We start from the raw sequence: 20,160 nt of genomic DNA, 5'->3' as shown, positions 1-20,160 counted from the left end.
GACCTGGTGGGAGTGGCCAAGACGATGTTATTACTAGATATTACTAATTACTAGATATTATTAATATTACTAGATCATTATTAATGCGTAGATAACTGCGGGACATTACACACACACACACACAGAAACTATGACAGTGCCAGGAAAACACCAAAAAATAAGAATCCCCCCCCCCAAAAAAAAGACTGCCAATGAAATCAGTTTTTTTCCTAAGCCTAAGGACAGGAAAGACAAAGTCACTGGAATAAAAACCATCAAGGCAATGTGGAAAATTATAAAGGACAGGCGCTCACAGAACCATCAACCACCTCAGAATTACCTAAACAACGAGGATGAAACACACTAAATCTGGCAAAGCTGCCTGGCAAGAAACCTGGCCTGCCCATAGAAAAGCAGCCACTTTGAGACATATAAACCTGGTCTGAACACTTAAAAGCAACATATTGCATCACAAAGAAAACATTTGCAAAAAGGAATAACATTTCTTGTAATAAACATTCTATAAACAATAAATAAATAAAAATCCCCTAAAATAATTAAAAACCACCACGTTCAGAGAACACCAAAGGACCCCACAGTCCTCTCCCGCCTTATCTTTTCCTTTTTTGTCCTAACTTTCTCCTCCTCCCCCCCCCAACCCCACTTCCTTCTAGCACTGATGATGTTACCTAGTTTGGTAATGAAATGCCTGTAAGAAAACCACCAAGCTCAGAAAGCAGCAAGGATCCCACTATCCCCCACCTCCTCTTTCTCCCTCTCTTTCTCCTGTTTGTCCTTTGTCTTTCTTCCCCCACAATCCCACTCCCTTCTAGCACTGATGATGTTACCAAACTAGGAGTGCTGGAGAGGAGCTCTCACAGGGCGAAGAATCTATCTGCAGCTGTAAATGACTGCAAGCAGCAGCTTCAGGCACCTGCTCGCAGCTGACAGTTGTGTTTGGGAGCGGAGGTGGCGGCAGCGGAAGCGGGCACAGCACAGGATGTCCCAGAGCCCAGGCACTTGTGGAACCTTCGCAGGGCCAGGAACGACTGGAAAACAAGCCCACCGCCGCTTCTGAGTGCCGCATCTTTGCTCTGCAAGTAGCATACGCGCCTGTTGCAAGGACGTTCCATGCTCCAGCCTGGCCAGGGAAGACGGGAGCCCTTCATGCCCACCAAGTCTCCGCACGATGTGCCTCCTCGATCGCGCCAGGGCAACCTTCTGCCCACCCGCCAGCCCGCCCACTGAGTGGTGGCTGGGTGGGTGCCGGGTGAGCCCTGCTGCCCCGGCCACATGGTGCCCACTGCTCACCTTGAAGGCAACATCGTGGAACTCACCACTGCTGCTGAGTGAGAACTGGCTGGGCAGTGCCCCCTGTTAACCACCCTCTCCTGGGCCATGCCTGCGCCCCTACACGGCCCACCTGCTGAGTAGAAGGAGGCGGTGGGGATGCGTTGCTAGGCAGCCGACAGGGCGGAGGTGGGTGTGGCGCTGCAGCACTTGCCCTTGGGGCTTTTCTTATGGACATGTTGGCTGGCACTGCTTCAGGGCGCCCCGGGCACCGGCTCCTCTGAGTGCAGCCTATTCCCCCTCCCAAGAAGACCATTTTCTTTTTTAAAACGCCTCTGCAGACGATCTTGAAAACCTGCAAGGTTGCTTTGGGAGGGAGAAGACAGGCAGCATTCCCCCCACCCCATCTCTGGTTGCCTGCAGCCTTGGGCCCTGCAGCAACTTGCACAGTAAAGGCAATTAAGAACTTCTCTCGCTCGTGAGATTTTCTTTACTGTGCAAAGGCTTGCTTTAAGGCTGCAGGCACTGAGGCTGCAGGCACCCAGAGAGGGGGGGCAGAGGGAAATGCTGCCCATCTGTCCCCTTCCAAAGCAACCTTGCAGGTTTTCAAGATCACCCGGAGAGGCGTTTTTAAAAAAGAAAATCCTGAAAAGCCACAAGATCTGGAGAGACGGGCAGCCAGTCTTTTTTTTTTTTTTTTATTTAAGAGAACTTTTTTATTTTTCTTTAAAAAAAAAACCACAAATATGTCATCATTTGTCAATCATTAAGACATTGAAGTACAATTTTTTTTGTTGTGTGTACCCCTCCCTCCCTCCACCCCCCACCCCCCCTCCTCCTTCCCCCCCCCCCGACTTCCCAGAACCCGTACACGGTATGGATTTTTAACTAACACAGTCTAAAATCTATTGAGAAAAAAGAAATAAAGAAATTAATGACATTCTAGATTGACCTTAGCTTCTTCTTACTGAACTGACTTTTAACAGTTTAAATCATTTCTGATCTTAAGCATAGGCTAACTGGAATTTCTTAGTCCCGTATTTATTTTGTATATAGTCAATCCATTTTTTCCAGTCTCGTTTATATCTCTCATTTGAATGATCTTTGAGATATGCCGATATTTTAGCCATTTCAGCTAAGTTTGTTACTTTCAATGTCCATTCTTGGATTGTAGGCAAGTCTTCCTTCTTCCAATATTGCGCCACCAACAGTCTTGCTGCAGTTATCAGGTGCAGAATCAAATTGGTCTCTACCACTGTAAAGTCAGTACATATACCTAGTAAAAATAACTGAGGAATAAACTTTATCCTTCTTTTAAAAACATTTTGCATGACCCACCATATTTTTATCCAAAATGCCTTAACCTTTTGGCAGGTCCACCATATATGATAATATGTAGCATCGAGAGAACCACACCTCCAACATTTAGGCTGTACATTCGGATACATAGAAGCCAACTTTTTAGGATCTAAATGCCATCTATAGAACATCTTGTAAAAATTTTCTCTCAGATTTTGAGCTTGTGTAAATTTCACATTTCTTACCCAAATTCTTTCCCATGTATCCAACATTATTGGTTCCTCAATATTTTGAGCCCATTTTATCATACAATCTTTAACTAATTCTGTTTCCGAATCCATCTGTATTAATACATTATATATCCTCTTTATATGCATTAAGCTTTGATCTCTTATTTGTTTAAACAGATTATCCTCAACTTGAATAAAACCAATTTTTTGATCTATTTTCCACCTAGCCTGTAATTGCCCATACTGGAACCATGTTTGAACTACCTTCTCCTCTTTTAATACCTCTAAAGATTTTAATTGTAATACCCCCCTTTCCGAGGTAAGAAGCTGTCTGTAAGTAATTCTGTCCTGTTTTTGTGCTGTATTCATATTTTCAATTGCATGTCTAGGAATTGCCCACATGGGTATCTTGTCATTTAATTTATATTGGTATTTCTTCCAAACCCGCAATAAAGCATTTCTTAAAATATGACTTTTAAAGTTCTTATCCAATTTTTTGTTGAATAACAGGTAAGCATGCCAACCAAATACCAGATCGTGTCCCTCAATGTTCAATATTCTATCATTGGTTAAATGAATCCAATCACTAATTACAGATAATGCCACTGCATCATAATATAGTTTTAAATTAGGTAGTTTCAATCCTCCTCTCTCACGTACATCTTGCATTATTTTCATCTTTACCCTCGGCTTCTTTCCTGCCCACACAAATTTGTTGATACCCTTCTGCCATTCTAAAAGGTTCACATCTTTTTTAAGTATAGGTAACATTTGGAAAAGAAATAAAAATTTTGGTAAAATGTTCATTTTCACTGCCGCTATCCTGCCCAGCAAAGATAAGTGCAATTTCTCCCATTTTTTCATCTCTGTCTGTATGCTATGCCAAAGTGGTTCATAATTATGCTTATATAATTTCCCATTTGAAGTTAAAATGTTAACTCCAAGATATTTAACTTTTTTAACTACCTCACATCCTAGCATCACTCCTAATTCTTCCTTTTGTTTAATATTCATATTTATAGCTAATATTTTGGTTTTTCCTAAGTTTATTTTAAAGCCAGACACTTGACCATATTGATTAATCGTATTCATTAAAACCATACTGGATTCCTGCGGTTGTTCCAATATTATGACCAAATCATCCGCAAAAGCGCGGACTCTATATTCTTGCTGCCTAATCTTGATCCCTTTTAAACCATCCAAGCCCCGTATTTTATTCAACAATACTTCCAAAGTTATAATAAACAATAATGGGGACAAAGGACAGCCCTGTCTTGTACCTTTTCCAATTTGAAAAGAGTCTGTTAAACTTCCATTGACTATGATTTGTGCTGTTTGCTGTTGGTATATTGCTTTAATTGACTGTAAAAAATTATCTCCTATCTGCATTTTTTGCAATATCTTCAGCAGAAATTGCCAGTTAACTCGATCAAAGGCCTTCTCAGCATCCAAAAATATAAACGCAGCAGGGATCTGGTTGTTCTTTCCCAAATATTCTAATGCATTAATAATTAATCTGACATTACTTTTCATCTGTCTCCCTTGTATAAAACCTGTTTGGTCCATATGTATCAATTGTTGAATGACCAACATTAACCTATTTGCTAATATTTTAGTAAAAATTTTATAATCTACATTCAGTAATGAAATGGGTCTATAATTTTTGGGTTGAGTAGTATCTTGATCTTCTTTGGGTATCAAAGATATAAACGCTGTCTTCCAAGATGGAGGGACTTTACCTTCCGTTTGAATCATATTAAATAATTCTCTAAGAGGTTCTACCATTTCTAACTGTAAGTTTTTATAGTAAACCGCTGTCAAGCCATCTGTACCTGGTGCTTTCCCTGACTTTAATTGCTTAATTACCTGCAGGATTTCCCCCGAGGTTATTGGTTGATTCAATTTTTGCCTGTGTTCTTCTCTAACTGAAGGTATTTTCTCCTTGTCTAAATATTTGTCTATGTCTAAACCATTAATTTTATCCCCTTTATACAGTTCTGTAAAAAATTCCCAGAAAGCCTTTTGAATCTCTTCCTGTTGGAACACCTCCTTCCCTCTGTAAATCAGTTTAGATATATTTCGAGTTTTCCTTTTTTTCCTAATCTGATAAGCTAACCATCTGCCAGGTTTGTTTGCATTACAAAAAGTATTGTGTTTTGCATATAATAAATTAGTAGCTACCTGGTCAGAGATCAACATGTCAAATTGAGATTTTAATATGTTAATAGCTTCCTTAACCTTTGTATCGTCTGGTTTCCTTGTTAACTCCAGCTCTTTTCTCTTAATTTCCTCTTCCAGTTCTGTTCGTTTTAACCCTTGCTTATTTCTATGTGTTTTATTTATATTCATCAAAACTCCTCTCATATACGCTTTGCTTGCATCCCATACAAATTCCATAGATGTACCCTTATTCATATTCAAAACAAAATATTCAGATAGTAATTTTTTACAATCATTAATATAGTTTTCATATCTAAATAAATTTTCATTCAGTCTCCAAGACCTTCTTGCCTGCACTACCCTTCCCAACTCCATCCAAACTGGGTTATGGTCCGAAAGGACTCTAGCTGCAATCTTTGTTTTCTTGACCCTAGAAAGCAAATCATTAGTGGTTAGAATAAAATCAATCCTTGAAAGGGATTGATGCCTGTCCGAGAAGAAAGTGAAGTCATATTCCTCTGCATTTCTTTCTCGCCAAATATCTCTCAATTCAAAATCATCCATAATGTCAAAGAAAGATTTGGGTAACTTTGCTCGCATCTTGGTATTTAGGCGGGAAATCTTCTTATCTCTCTTAGTGTCTATCACTCCATTCCAGTCACCCAATAGTATACAGGAACTATAGTCCCACTGTACTAATTTAGCATGAAGATTTCTATAGAATCTATCTTGCTGTTGATTGGGAGCATAAATTCCCAAAAGTAATGTCTTTTTCCCTTCTAAGATTAAGTCTAAAGCAATATATCTTCCGAAGGGATCTGCTTCTATTAATTCAGCTTTCATATCTTTTCTTAAGTATACAACTATACCATTCTTCTTTTCCATAGCAGAAGCTGCAAAATGTTGACCAAGTTTTGAGTTGATCAAATATTTTTGATCAGTTGACTTGATATGAGTTTCTTGCAAACAAATTACATCGTTCTTAAACTGTTTAAGATAATGAAATATTTTCTTCCTCTTCTGTGGAGAGTTCAGTCCGTTGACATTCCATGTTAAAATCTTAGTTGTCATCTTTGGTTGGTTGAAGCATTTTTAGAGCTTCCTGCACGGCCTGTTTAACCTTAGGTCTAGCTCCTCCCACTGCTTCCAGATTTGTTGTTGTAGTTCCTTGATCGATGGCCGATGATTGTTGATGCTGTTGCTTTTTAGCTTGTTTCTCCATACGTCTAGTAGTCATGCGGCTAGGTCTTGGTTCCATAGCACCTTGCACTTCTAGAGAAGAGAGATGCTCCATCTTGTCTGGTGGTTGTGTAGTTTGCTGTCTATCCTGTCCTTCTTGTGGTCTTTCTCTAGGTCCAGATGGTGCAGGGTGTCCGGCCTTCAATATATTATAATAAAAATCTCGGGCTTTCCATACAGAGTTGAGGCGGTACCTTTGCTTATCAAATGTAAATATGATGCCGAATGGTGCATCCCATCTATACTGTATCTGACGATTTCTGAGTTCTTCGACCAAAAAAGCGTAGTCTCTCCTGGCTCTTAACATTTGAGGTGGTATCTCTTTCAAAACAGCCAGGTCTTGACCGCCAATTTGAAGCTTAGTGTTATAAGACGCTTGCAGTACCATATTTCTGAACTCTCTTGTAGTAAAATATATAACGATGTCTCGAGGAAGCTGCTTCTGCTTTGCCAGCCAGGAGTTAACGCGGTAAGCTTTGTCAATTTGCCAGCCTTGGTTGGTCCCTGGTCTTCCCATCAAGCGGTCAAAAGCTTCCGATAGGATCTGTTTCAGGTTCTCCTGTTTCTCCTCACGCAGCCCCCTTACTCTTAATGCGAACTCCATTTGTCGGTACTGTATCATAATAATTTCTTTTTCAGCATTTTCCACTTTTTGTTCCACCACCTCTGTTTTCAATGTCAAGTTAGCATTGGCATCATTAAGAACCTCTAGAGTATCTTCCACTCCAGAAATATGTTCTGTTAATACAGTTACAAGACTCAGCATGTCGTCTCTAATTTTATCAACCTTAGCCTCAAATTTCTCATACAACTCCTGTTTAAGTCCTTTTATTTCACTTTTAATTTCTTCTTTCATTTCTTTTATTTCCTCTTTTCTCTCCTCTCTATTATCTCTAAATTTATCTTCCATTTTAATTGTCTGTGCATTAAGAGCCTCGCTTAGATTACTCAGAAAAAATTCTTTCGTTAACACATCCCCAGCAGGGGGCGTAGGAAGCGGAGGCTGCAGCTTTGTGCCAGGCACTGAGGATGTGCCCCTGGAAGTAGAGGGTGACGACTTCAAGTTAATATTTGGTTTTGAGGCCATTTCAAAATTTGTCTGCCTGCAGTTAATAAAACTCTATTGCCTAAATATGCAGCTTTAAGTAAAGAGGCTTTTATTTTGAAGTTTAAGGCTTGGCAAAACTTTCAGTGAGTAAACATTGTAACAAGACCGTTCAACAGATTCATCACCATTTAACTTCCAAATAAGCAAGGTTAATGAAGGAGTAAAATTCTTCTATTGTGAAACCAAAACATATGATAAGCAATCTCTTTTGTTTTGAATTCTTTTGAAGTCTTGTGAGAATTAGCAAAAAGTGTTCGTTATTACCGGAGAAACCAGCCTGCTCGGCGCCATTTTAAAAGCCTCTGAGTAAATAATTTTTCGGAGGAGAAAAAGAAAAGAAGCTAAAATGTTGATAAGCAATTATTGTCCTCGCAGTAAACGGATTCAGCTCGTGATAAGATTAAATCAATCAAAACTTAGAGCAGAGTGGGAGAGACCTACTTTGTCCTGCACAAGGCAGTTTGAAGTTCCCAGCACGGACAGCCGTTCTGCCTTGGGCTAGCCCCCCTTTCCTTGCAAGCACAAAAGCTGCAAAAATCGAAGAGCATTTGCCAGCAAAACAGTTTCTTCTTTCCCTCTTGCCTGAAGGATAAGAAAACCTGATAAGACGTCAGATGGAAGATCCTCTAAACAGGTACGTAGCCAGGAATTCGGAGGCAGCTGATTTTTTGCTGCCCCCACCAGTAAGCTCCTCCCAGGAAGCAGTCTTTTTTTTGGGGGGGGAGGAATCCCCAGAACCAGGAGGGCAACCTGCACGGCTTGTTCAAGGAGCAAAAGAAAGGGACAGGAGAGGAGTTCGGCTGTTTGAAAAGCCCGGCTTGGAACTCCTCTACTGTTCCTTCTTTTGCTGTCTGTACATGCAGTGCAGGTTGCGCTCCCTTTTCTTTTATAGCCAGCTCATTTCCAATTGGGGGAGGGGGGAAGAAATCAATTTTTCCATCCCTCTCCATGGATCTGCTGCCTTGTCGGCAAGGGTGCTTTGCAGCGACAGGGGCCAGGAGCGGTACCAGCGTTCCCGGAAGTTAATTACTTCCGGGTTCACTGATCATCTGGTCCGCGTGAACCGGGGCGATCCAGGAGCAACCCACCCCTGATCTGGTGGCTGAATGGAGAAGTCCCAAGGTGATATAATTTCAAATAGAAATAAAGAAAATGTTGGAGGCACTAGAAACTCTGAGGGGATGTCCGTATTTGAAAGATGGGAGTACGAAGCTGAATCCAGCATGGAGTTAAAATATGAGGAAAAGCCAGATTTGCTATTCTTGATGGATTCTACAGAAGGACGTCAGAGATGGACATAGCTGCTGGAGCAGTGGTGGGTTCCTACCTGTTCGGACCGGTTCAGCCGAACTGGTAGTGGTTTGGAGGCCTGGATCGCTGGAACCAGCAGGGACTCAGGCCTGCCACACTCCTGAACCAGTTCTGCAGACAGTGCCGTAAGCACCGCCATCTTGTTTTTTGCTTCTGCACATGCGCAGAGCAATTTTTATTGTACTGCGCATGCACGCACAGCATACATCAAGCATGCACAGCCCTGAGCAAACTGGCAGTAGCAACTGCCGGAACCCACCCCTGTGCTGTTTTTCTTCCCTCTATGACACCTGCAGTCTTTGGAGGAGCCCAACTATTTTCACAATGATCTACTGCATGTAATCTAATTTTAAAGGAGGTGGAGAGTTTGCTTGTATCTACTGTAATGAAGATCAGTGGTCACTTCTTTAAACATTTTTTCTTTTTTCTTTTCTGCACCTTCTATTCACTTTTTCCCCTCTCTTTTTTTGTTTTAGTTTGCATTTCATAAATGTTATAATCTCTAATAAAAGGTATTGCAAAGAAAAACCTTTACTCAAGTTGCATGCTAGTTTGAAATGCACCACATCACATGAAAGAAAAATGCGGCTTTAATATTAAAATAAGCTGAAAAAGTTATTGAACAATCAGAATCTAAGGATTTTGCACTCTATACAATTTCCAAAACGTATGTTGGAACTTTGGCAGGTGTTTGATTTTCTGGGTTCAGTCTTAGAATTCCTACTGTAAATATTGTCAATCCTGAGCAAGGGTTATGTTCTCATGTCACACAACCTTTGCACCAACATCTTCCTAACATATTCTTGTGTTGTATATCCGTGAAGTTGCCTTCCTCTTGTTCCCAGCCACAGAATGAGACAAGTATACTACATTCTTGTTGTACTAGGGATGCATCCATGGGCAGTCTGAAAGTTGATAAAATCTCTTAGGCGTTGTCTCCCGTTGCTTGGAAGAAATCAACGGGTGCAATGACTAGGAACAAAGGAAATGGAGACAGGATAGGGATTGGCGGTGGGAACTACAAAGAAAATGCTGGTATGGTTTTTGCAGATCCGAGGAAGGGCGGAGAGCACTCTAATTTACTTATGGAGAAAGGCTCAAGAAATAAATGGCACCTGTAGGCCTTTAAGCAAAGGGCTTTATTGAAAGGGAATGAATAAAAACAGGCAAGCAAAATATGCCTTTACAAAATTCTAAGAAAAATCGTGTGCCCATTATAAGATGATTAGCAGTAAGAAATCAATGATTTGGCCATTCTTCTCCCTTCTCCAATCAGTTAATTGGCTCAGCAAATGATGGCTTGATTGCTGGCATCCAATAATGGCGTTAAGGAACTAGCAGCCTGTTTCCCATCATGATATCTACTCCTGGCTGTATACCATAGATCTATAAGGCTTGTCCTTTCTACAACTGAGACCTATATGAAGCAGTGGTGAAATTCAATTTTTTTTATTACCAGTTCTGTGGGCGTGGTGTTGCTTGGTGGGCATGGCAGGGGAAGGATACTGCAAAATCTCCATTCTCACCCCACTCTGGGGCCAGCCAGAGGTGACATTTGCCGGTTCTCCAAACTACTCAAAATTTCTGCTACCCGTTCTCTAGAACCTGTCAGAACCTGCTGGATTTCACCCCTGATATGGAGTCCATCTGCCCATCCATCCATCTCCCAAACCCCTTCAGTTATGTGAATTTTGATTCCTAAACTTCTCAGAAGAAACTCAATTGGAAGGCCACACATCTTGAAAATGCCAAGTTTGGGAAAGATTGCCCTATACAGGTAGTCCATGACTTATGACCATAATTGAGGCCAAAACATTTTTTGCTAAGAGAGACATTTGTTAAGGGATTTTTGCCCATTTTGCAACCTTTCTTGACACAGTGATTAAGGGAATCACTGCAGTTGTTCAGTTAGTAACACTGTTTTTAAGTGAATCTGGCTTCCCCATTGACTTTGCTTGTCAAAGGGGATCACATGACCTTGGATGTGCAACTGTCATAAATATATGCCAGCTGCCAAGCATCTGAAATTTGATCACAGGACCATGGAGATACTGTAATGGTCATAAGTGTGAAAAATGGTCAGAAGTCACTTTTTTCAATACCCTTGTAACTTCAAAATGTCATTAAATGAACTGTTGTAAATCAAGGACTATATGTACACACAATCAAGACAAACTGGCAGACAAGATATAACCATCTCTAGAATCACGACAGCATTGACATCTGAAGCATTTATTTCCAAAGTGGGAATGATAAATGCTTTGCAATCTGTTTACATCCATTGAAGATTTCAAAATAAACATCAACCATCTCACTACATAAATGACTGATGGTTACCACCAAGAGTTCTGTTTGATAATTCAACCAGCAAAGTTAAACGTTGCATTAGAATGGCTCCCAAATCTGCCTTTTTCAAAAACATTTTGTTCCTTCATAAATAAGATGTTTTTAATGTTATGCCTATGAAATGACATTTGAAGAGCCCATTTTCAAAAAGTCAATGTCACAATTATTTTTAGTTCATCGGTGATTTATATTGCTCCATCTTAACGCCCAGCTGAAGTCAGGAAATCTGTGGACTTTGTTAGTTTAACACAGGGGTTATTTTTTTTCGGGTTTGGTTCATGGGTTGGAATGGTCTTATTAATTATAAAAGAGCACCGCGTGAAACATGTAAGTGTAAGGTATCTATGAATTCAATAACTATAATACAAGTTTTCACACTTTTTCAGGCTATAGAACATGTTAGATGACTCTCCACTACAGATAAAACAATATTCTCTGAACCCCAGCTCAAGAGTTAAAAAATCCTAATAAAAGAAAAATGGTCGTATTTAAATAAACTTTTTACATTTTCTTTTCCTTTTTATTGTTTTTGGTGCTCTTAGGGTCTCATGGAAGCCCATCATATTCTCATGGAATCTTGAGATCTCCGGAACATAATTTGAGAAACCCAAAACCAAAACATTTTTGTGCAAAATTTGGAATATGTCTTGCTGAATAAAATATTTTGAAACAAGGCAGCCATTGTGGTCTTTTGTACCAACTAGCAGAGTTGAAAATGATTTTAGATCATTTACCCAATGGGTCATTTCCCCATATTTAGGGAAACATTCAGTGCTCAAAAGTCAGGCAAAAGTGCCAAAAAATGGGAAGATACAGTATATTCCCCTTATATTGATTCAAAGATTATAGTACCTTATTTCTAGGAAATAGTTGTTTGATCCTTTTTCTCCTAAATTGATGCTATAAGGTAATCCAGATCTTGGAATTAATTGAAAGAACACTATTCATTGAAAGAAAGCCAGTTTGGTATAATGGTTAAGGCCGCAGGCTATAAACTGGGAGACCATGAGTTCTAGTTCCATCTTAGGCCCAAAGATAGCTGGGTGACTTTGGCCTAGTCACTCTCCCTATGCCTGCCACTTTCAAAATCCTGCTAAGAAAACTGCCAGGATTTGTCCAGGCAATTGCCAGGAGTCAATATCGACTTGAAAGCACTAAATACATACATTCTAATTTATAAAAGGTATGTTTTTATCCTTTTCTATTTTAAAGCACAAATACAATTTACCTAATATGCATCACTTTGTCAGTACTGACAATTATAACATCTACTGACATCCCAATTTGGCTCTGTGACTGTTCTGACCGAGGCTTCCCCAGCAGCACAAAGCCGAGTCCTGGTCCCAATAAACCGCTTTTATTTAATTTACAGTGAATTCCTCTCCAGCAAATTCCTCTCCCACAGTCTTTCAAAATAGTTCACAATTACCAACCTTTATCAGGCTTGGAGAGTGGCCAGGCTGATATCTTTCAGACACTGCAATACTTGGCAAGAATGCAGGAATGAACCAATTGTCTCCTGCAAACACCCCTCCCCTTTCACTTCTCTTTTATTCCCTATGGGAGGGGCCATTCACCGTCCACCTGTGGCCTTACTTCCAAGTCGACCCTTGTTCCTTAGCTGTTCCCTTCCCCTGGCAGCTCTGTGCATGCGCACACTGGGAACAGAGTCCAGCTGTTCTTCTGCCCCACTGATGTCCAATTCTGAAGGCAGCCGATAACTGTCAGACGGCTCAGGTCCCATTTCTGCCTCCGACACAGAGCCCTCATCAGAGCCTTCCCCAGACTCCAGGACTAGCCCATGTTCCTCCCCAACTTCCTCACTGTTCGAATCTGCTGTCAGCTCCGCTGGCTGCTGGTGGGCCACAACAGTAACATTTTTAGCCCCAAAAATGTTCACATACCACAAGCAATTATTAATGTGATTCAGACCCCCTGAAAGTGCGCTTCATAAATTTAAGTTAGTGATTATTCAATTTGATATGCAAGCTTTAATGTTTGAATGGAATAAAGAATTAGAGATTTCCTATTTTGCCCAGACAATAGGAAGAGGTGTTAACGTCAATATTTCAGTAGATCTTATGACTTATTCAACAAAAATATATATTTTAGACACTTAAATAGAAAAGAGAAAATCTTCATGCAGTTGGAGATACTGTATAATGAGATTAACACTTCATTTAAACTTGTTTATATTCAATACCATATAATTATTCCTTTTAAGGAGAAAGTTATTACATGGATTAATTCATCTGTGAGAATATCCTTAAAAGGTTTCTTTTTCTATTAACTGCGAATTGACTTCTGGGCAAAGAAAATTGATTCCCTATGTCTTATATTATAGCTATAAAAAACATTATTTTCTCAATAGTGAAAGAAAACCATAAGGCTCCAGCTACTTAATGGCTTTCAGAAGTGATGTTAGCAACATATGAATAAATTGCCTACAGAGCTATATTAGTTATGGATGATTATAATAATGAAATATGACTAGTATTTATTGAAATTTTTATGTAGACATTTCATATATGTTGCTTGTGAATGAATGAATGTTTCCTGAACGAAAATAACGCAAAAAGAAATAATAAGCAAAAGAAATTGGAAGCACAAGATAAGAAAAAAGAAGAGAAAACCTAGTTCATATAGTCAATATTCATTACACTTCTTACATTTTTTCTGCTCTTCCAAAACATTCTATTCCATCACATCTAGACACTTACTGATATATCGCTGCCCCTCTCTCCCTCCCTCTCTTCCTCTCTTTCTCTCTTCCCTCCTTTTCCCTTCCTTTCTCTTTATCTCTCTTTATCTGTCTCCTTCTCTCTCGCTCTCCCCCTCCCTCTGTCTGACTGTCTCACCACCTCTCTGTCTCCCTTTCTTTCTTTTTTTAAAGTCACTTCACTCTCTTTTTAGAATCTCATTAATTCCATCTAATAAACGTCTATTGCTTTTCCTCTCAACCCCATTTATTCTCCCTTTATATTATTTTTCCTCATTCATTTCTACTATTTTACCAAACAACTATGCCCTATTTCTTTCAAACTGGTGCCTCACTTTTCTATTGAGTTCACACATTCACTCATTACATCTTTAGCTTCTCCTCTTCTTGTTTACCACACACACATTTCTTAAGTAAACATTTTCTTACATGTATATTTTTCCTGGCATACACAACTCTCACTTTCCAGTTAACAAAGTGGGAGGAAAGACACTCTTAAACTTAGCTGCTTTTACTTCTTCTAGAAACATTAAATCCTTAAATCAGACCTCATACTGAGTGTCACAGCTGATATGTAAAAAAGAGAAGACATCAATCAGACATCAACACATCACACTTAGAAAACCTATAAACCCCATTATAACTTGGTATACTGTGTGACTTGAACAACTGTAGTTTGTAACCCATAGCTTCTGGCCATTAGGGCTTGTCAACAAACAATGATTGAGCAAAACTACCGCTTACTGAAATAATTCTCAAAGTTTATAATAAAAAAACTAAAACTAAACTAAAAAAAACTTAAACTTAAACTTAAAAAAACTAAACTAAACCACAGCCACAAGTTGGAGAGAAGAATCTGGCCTTCCGCAAATAATAACTGAATTAGTGTCTATCCCTTCCCTCCAATCATAACCTACATTCTTTCAGCAATTAGGGTCTTTTGAGTACTTCAAAATTCGAAATGTTTGGGTAATCTTGCCTCACATAATCTGAATACGATCTATTCCTACATGAATACAAGTGACTTTTTCAAATGTCTACAATTTAGCAAAAATTGCTCCTTGTTCTTCGCTTCCAAACTAGGACCACAATTTTTAAGAAGTTATCCTCCGAATAAGGTTTTGTGGCATTAAAGTTAAAGCTTGAACTTAATATGATGTGACTTGTCCAATCCTGTCTTAAGGAATTTCTTTAAGGAGTCAATGACGTTGGTGATGAAGGGGAATCTGAACATGAATGATAACTTCAGGGGTCCCCACTGGGTGCCAAAAGTGAGCGAACATTTGGGCCAACCATATTCTAAAAGGAGAAAACCTCTATATAATATTCCAGGAATGACAAATGCTTTCTGAAAGGTCTCTTTTGCTTTGAAGACCAATGAAAATCAGTATAATATCCACTGTTAATTTCTTTCTCTCTCTCTCTCTCTCTCTCTCTCTCTCTCTCTCTCTCTCTCTCTCTCTCTCTCTCTCTCTCTCTCTCTCTCTCTCTCTACAAACACGGGGGGGGGGAGAGAAAGAGAGAGAGAAAAGAAATCCCCCACTTTCCCTACATTAAGGTTTCAACCTGAATTGGCAATGAAGGCACAACGTTTATTGAGACTTTTGAAAAATAGGAGACCTAGTTTTACGCTATTGTAGATAATTCAAAACAGGTATACAGTGAAGAATGTCAGATTTAGTATTGATTATGATTAAGGTTGATAATTATAACGATGGCTTGAATCTATGAGGAAACTCAATCAATACCTACTGTGGTTCCTATATTAGCAGAACAACTAATAACCTTATGTGCCTTAAAGTCTAATCAATATTTTATGGATTGAGCCTTAGCGAATTGCAGTCCACTTATTTGAGTTCATGGAATATTATGCCTACTTAAATACAATAGGAATAGCTTCTATTCTATACTCATATAGTAATATGATTTCAGAATATTCCATGATTATTATGAAAAAATTGTGGTCCAGAATGCTTCTACACTGATAAATTTGTTAGACTTTAAAGGTGCCATTAAGATAATTGTAGAGTTGGCTATAATAGAATAACTTAGCCCATAACATAACCACTCTAGAAGCTGAAGTCGGGAATAAAGAACATTCTGTGTTAATGCTTTAAACATATTGTGACTTTTGAATTTCCCCCCGGGCCAAATACTTGTCTCACATATGCAGATCTAGAGAAATAAATATTTGTATAACTTCAAATTTCTTTGGAGTAGAATGGTATATATTTTATAAAACATGCAAACTCACCATTATCTTGACTTTTCCCCTCGCCGCCTAAGAGGAAGGAGAGGAAGGAGAAGAGCATTAAACAACAAGTAGAAGGAAACATGCATTAATTTGTTTCTACTGCTGGTGTCCCATCAAGAACTTACAAAATAGGAGTATCAACAGCAAAAGGCAATACATCTCGTAATCGGAAAGCAAACATGAAATTCCAGCATAAAGAAACGATCATGAGTTCCAATAGTTCTCTCCTTTAAGGACTTTATCTTTTCTAAAAAATGAAACTCCAGCAGCACAAAAATCCTGGTGGGGCAGATGTGTTTTCAGCAACCAAGTACTACAAACTGGCAAGATATTGGTCAAGCATTCATTCCCATTATTGGAACTGGAAGTGGCAAACAATACAGATCAGTCTCCAGCAAGCAGACAGGAAATGACTGGCCTTTCCGTAGAGCTTTTGTTAACACGTTTGCTTTGTCCAATTTTCTTATAGTATACTGAAAACCAGAAATCCCAATGATATTATTCACTGTGTTTTAAAATAATCTTGAATGGCTACTTTAAAGTGTATGGATTCTTTAAGTGTGCTTTTAGTGAGCCAGCCATACAGACTTGTGGTTGGTTTTACAAAGGTGGCAAGTTTTTACTCATGATGTTAAGCGCTCTTTCTTTCTTTCTTTCTTTCTTTCTTTCTTTCTTTCTTTCTTTCTTTCTTTCTTTCTTCTGTCTTTCTTTGGTGAAGTTGAATTGAATTGAATTGAATTTATTATATTTCTATGCTGCCCTATTCCCAGAAGGGACTCAGGGCGGCTCACAAACCAAGTCGGGGGGGGGGGGGGGGGGATACAAATAGGAAAAAAAAGACATGGACAAAACAATACCACAATTTAAAAACAATCAACAGCCACACCATTCGAGCGGGGACAAGAACTCATCAGCCCCAGGCCTTAAGGGCTTTGCGGAAAGCCTGGAGGGTGGTGAGGGTCTGAATCTCCACGGGGAGCTCGTTCCAGAGGGCCGGAGCAGCCACAGAGAAGGACCTCCTCCGGGTGGTCGCCAGTCGGCATTGGCCAGTGGATGGAATTCGGAGGAGGCCTAATCTGTGGGATCTAATCGGTCTGTTGGAGGTAATTGGCAGCAGGCGGTCTCTCAAGTACCCAGGTCCAATACCATGAAGGGCTTTATAAGTGACGACTAGCACCTTGAAGCATATCCGAAGACCAATAGGCAGCCAGTGCAGCTCGCGGAGGATAGGTGTAATGTGGGTGTACCGAGGTGCACCCACGATCGCTCGTGTGGCTGCATTCTGGACAAGCTGAAGTCTCCGAATGCTCTTCAAGGGCTGCCCCATGTAGAGCACAAGTTGTTGAGCCAGTGTCTTGCTCAACTGTCTTGAACACAGCATCCATTTTTCTTACAAATAATACTTTCTAGATGTTGGTGCCTATTCAGGAAAATTTGCATTGGCTGCAAGGATGACTGTGGATAAATGGTTTAAATGAGGAACCGTTGCTCTGGTTATGGTTGTAGTTCTGGTACTAACTATGAAAACTGGAAATGGTTACGTCTTGCCTCTCTAGCTATGAAACCCTCCAGGGGTACATTTGCATTAATAGAGTCAACATCTCATTTTGCTACTCCTATTGAGTCACCCTGAGAGCTAAAAAAGAGAATAAAGTAAAATAAAATAACAAGACTCTTAGAAAATAGAAGGATGTTGGAAATTCTTTACTACCAACATTGACTTATTAAAGCATCTCAGCTCCTTTCCGTCTGAGATTAGCAGATGGGCTGTTTCTAAGAACTCAGGCGTATAGACACTTACATATGCAATGCTGTCAGGCCTGGAAGTCATCTTTTACATTACAGGAGAATTTAAACCTGGGATAGGTTCACTGTTTCATTCCAATGATAATTTACATATCAAAGGAGGTTTTGCAAACAAAATAGACTGTCCCTAAATGGCTAGAGCCTTCTAGATCTATTGATTTTCAACCTTCACAGTTTCTGCTGCCAAGAATTGCAGAGATTGTGTGTAAGTCCAAAACACATGAAGACTCTTGTTTGAGAAGGTTGCCGTAAGTGAACTCTTCCTTTCCCATCCTCAGAGCACACTTGTGAACTGGAATAACAACTGTGGGATGTTTAAATGAGGATCCATATCAGTGGAAAGGAAAACAGATTTTGCATTTGTGGCAAAAGAATGTCAGATGTTACATCTTTTCTATCCTGCTCTATGAAGTAGAGATTTGGTCTCTGACAGAAAACCACTTGAAGAAACTAGAAGCATTTGAAATGTGGATTTACAGATGACTGTTACGTATAAGATGGGATGACAAAATCATAAATGAGGAGGTGATAAGCCACCTGGGAAAGCAAAGGGAAATCATCAAAACCATAAAAAAGTTAGAATATTTTGGACATGTGATGCAACACCCAGAAAAATATCACTTAATCCTCCAGGAAAAGATTGAAGGCAAATGAGGTCCAGGCAGAAGAAGAACCTCATGGCTTCAGAACCTAAGGGACTGGTTTGGACAAAACTCAGCAGCACTTTTTCATGCGGCTGTTGACAAAAATAGGATTGCCAACATGATCACCAACGTCCGATGATGGATTTGGCACAAGAAGAAGGCGGCAAAAGAATTCGTAGGATTTTAAACTTTTTAAGCAAGTGCGATCCCAGGAACTTTCCTTTGTGAGTGTTTCCCTTCGGCCTCTCCCACACCCAATCCATGGCCTAAATCAGAACCTGTTTGTTTTAGCTGAGGTCACTTTTTCCACAGGCTCTCTGCCAATGAGGATCTGTGTGCTGTCATTCCTCAGCTATTCAACTGTCACTTGTGAGCACTTGCTGTCCGAGACTTATTTTACTTCAAAGAAATTAAAAAAAAGAATAGCATTTTTAACAATGGGAAATACATGCTCAAAGAAAATGCAAAGAAGGAAAATTAAATGCCTGCACACCAATATTTTGTTTCTGGTGCAAGTACACCCCTCCCCAACCCCCGCTGCCCACCCCTCCACCCCCCATAAAATAAATAAACTTGGGTTTTTGTTGGTTTTGTTCTGGATTCATAACTTAAAGAATTTAAAGTAATGTTGATGGAAATTCATTATGTAAAGTAACGGAAATTCCCCTCCCTGTATAATTCGACGTTCAAAAGAAGGAAATACTTCAACCAGGGGAACTGAAAGTTTACAAAATGTCAGCTTTAGCTCTTTGGAAAGTAGCCAACAAAGAAGTCTGAAGATTTGGTTGAAAGGTTTGGAGCTACAATGGGAAGATTCCCAGAAAGTTAACTATACAGGGTTTTCTCGGTGGTGGCACCCACTCTGTTGAAGGATATCCTCCCAGAAATTCATACTGGTCCCACCCTTTTTGACTTGCATCACACTTTTTATTTAACATACTTTATTTTCCTTTGATATATTTTTTAAAATCTCTACACCATCCAGAGTTCCTATGGAGTTGAGTGGCCTCAAATTTGAATAAGTGTGCACAAATAAAGAAACAATATTTTGGAAGCTGACACTACTTGTTTACAGCATAATCTGTGATTCTGAAGTTTGGCAAATGGAGCATCAAAGAATCAGGCTTGACAGTCATATAGCAAAAGAACCTTTAGCATACTTCAAGGGGGATAATGTAGGAAACCAGTTTGGTATAGCGGATAAGGCACCGGACTAGAAACTGGGAGAGCATGACTTCTAGTTCCACTTTAGATGCCAAGACAGTTGGTGGTTCTGAGCCAATCCTTTTCTCTCAGCCTCAAAAAGAAGTCAAACTACTGCTAAAACCGTCCCAATAAAACTGCATACTTGTCTATGTAGCTGGATTTAAGATGCCACAAAAGCTTTTTTTTTAAAGGAGGTAGGGGTGTCAGAGGTGGGTTCCAGGGGTGAAATCCAGCAGGTTCTGACAGGTTCCTGAGTACCAGTAGCAGAAATTTTGAGTAGTTCAGAGAACTGGTAGCGGAAATTTTGAGTCGTTCAGAGAACCGGTAGCAGAAATTTTGAGTAGTTCGGAGAACCGGCAAATGCTACCTCTGGCTGGCCTCAGAGTAGGGTGGGAATGGAGATTTTACAGTATTCTTCCTCTGCCATGCCCATTGCCATGCCCACCAAGCCACACTACACCCACCAAGCCACACCCACAGAACCGGTAGTAAAAATCTGAATTTCACCACTGGTAGGTTCTTACCGGTTTGGACAGGTTCGGCCAAGTAGGTAGTAACTCGGCCACCCA

At 39.8% G+C, this 20,160-nt stretch overlaps 1 protein-coding gene across 1 annotated transcript in view; it reads right to left on the bottom strand.

Moving 5' to 3' along the window:
• Nucleotides 1–16,300, bottom strand: part of PECAM1 (platelet and endothelial cell adhesion molecule 1) — a 68,543-nt gene extending 52,243 nt beyond the window's left edge. The window contains exons 1-2 of the mRNA XM_087710255.1: nt 16,061–16,300; nt 15,936–15,962 (exon numbers count right to left, since the gene is read on the bottom strand). Coding sequence (XP_087566381.1) covers nt 15,936–15,962; nt 16,061–16,094 — 61 coding nt within the window. The 5' untranslated portion in view covers nt 16,095–16,300. The remainder of the gene's footprint in view (nt 1–15,935; nt 15,963–16,060) is intronic.
• Between the last annotated feature and the right edge of the window lie 3,860 nt (nt 16,301–20,160).

Source organism: Thamnophis sirtalis, unplaced genomic scaffold, assembly GCF_051295495.1.
Source record: "Thamnophis sirtalis isolate CommonGarterSnake01/CBP01778 unplaced genomic scaffold, rThaSir2_p1.2 scaffold_3, whole genome shotgun sequence".
Classification (NCBI taxonomy): domain Eukaryota; kingdom Metazoa; phylum Chordata; class Lepidosauria; order Squamata; family Natricidae; genus Thamnophis; species Thamnophis sirtalis.
The sequence above is the reverse complement of the archived record's forward strand: the minus strand, read 5'-3'. Positions and strand labels throughout refer to the sequence as shown.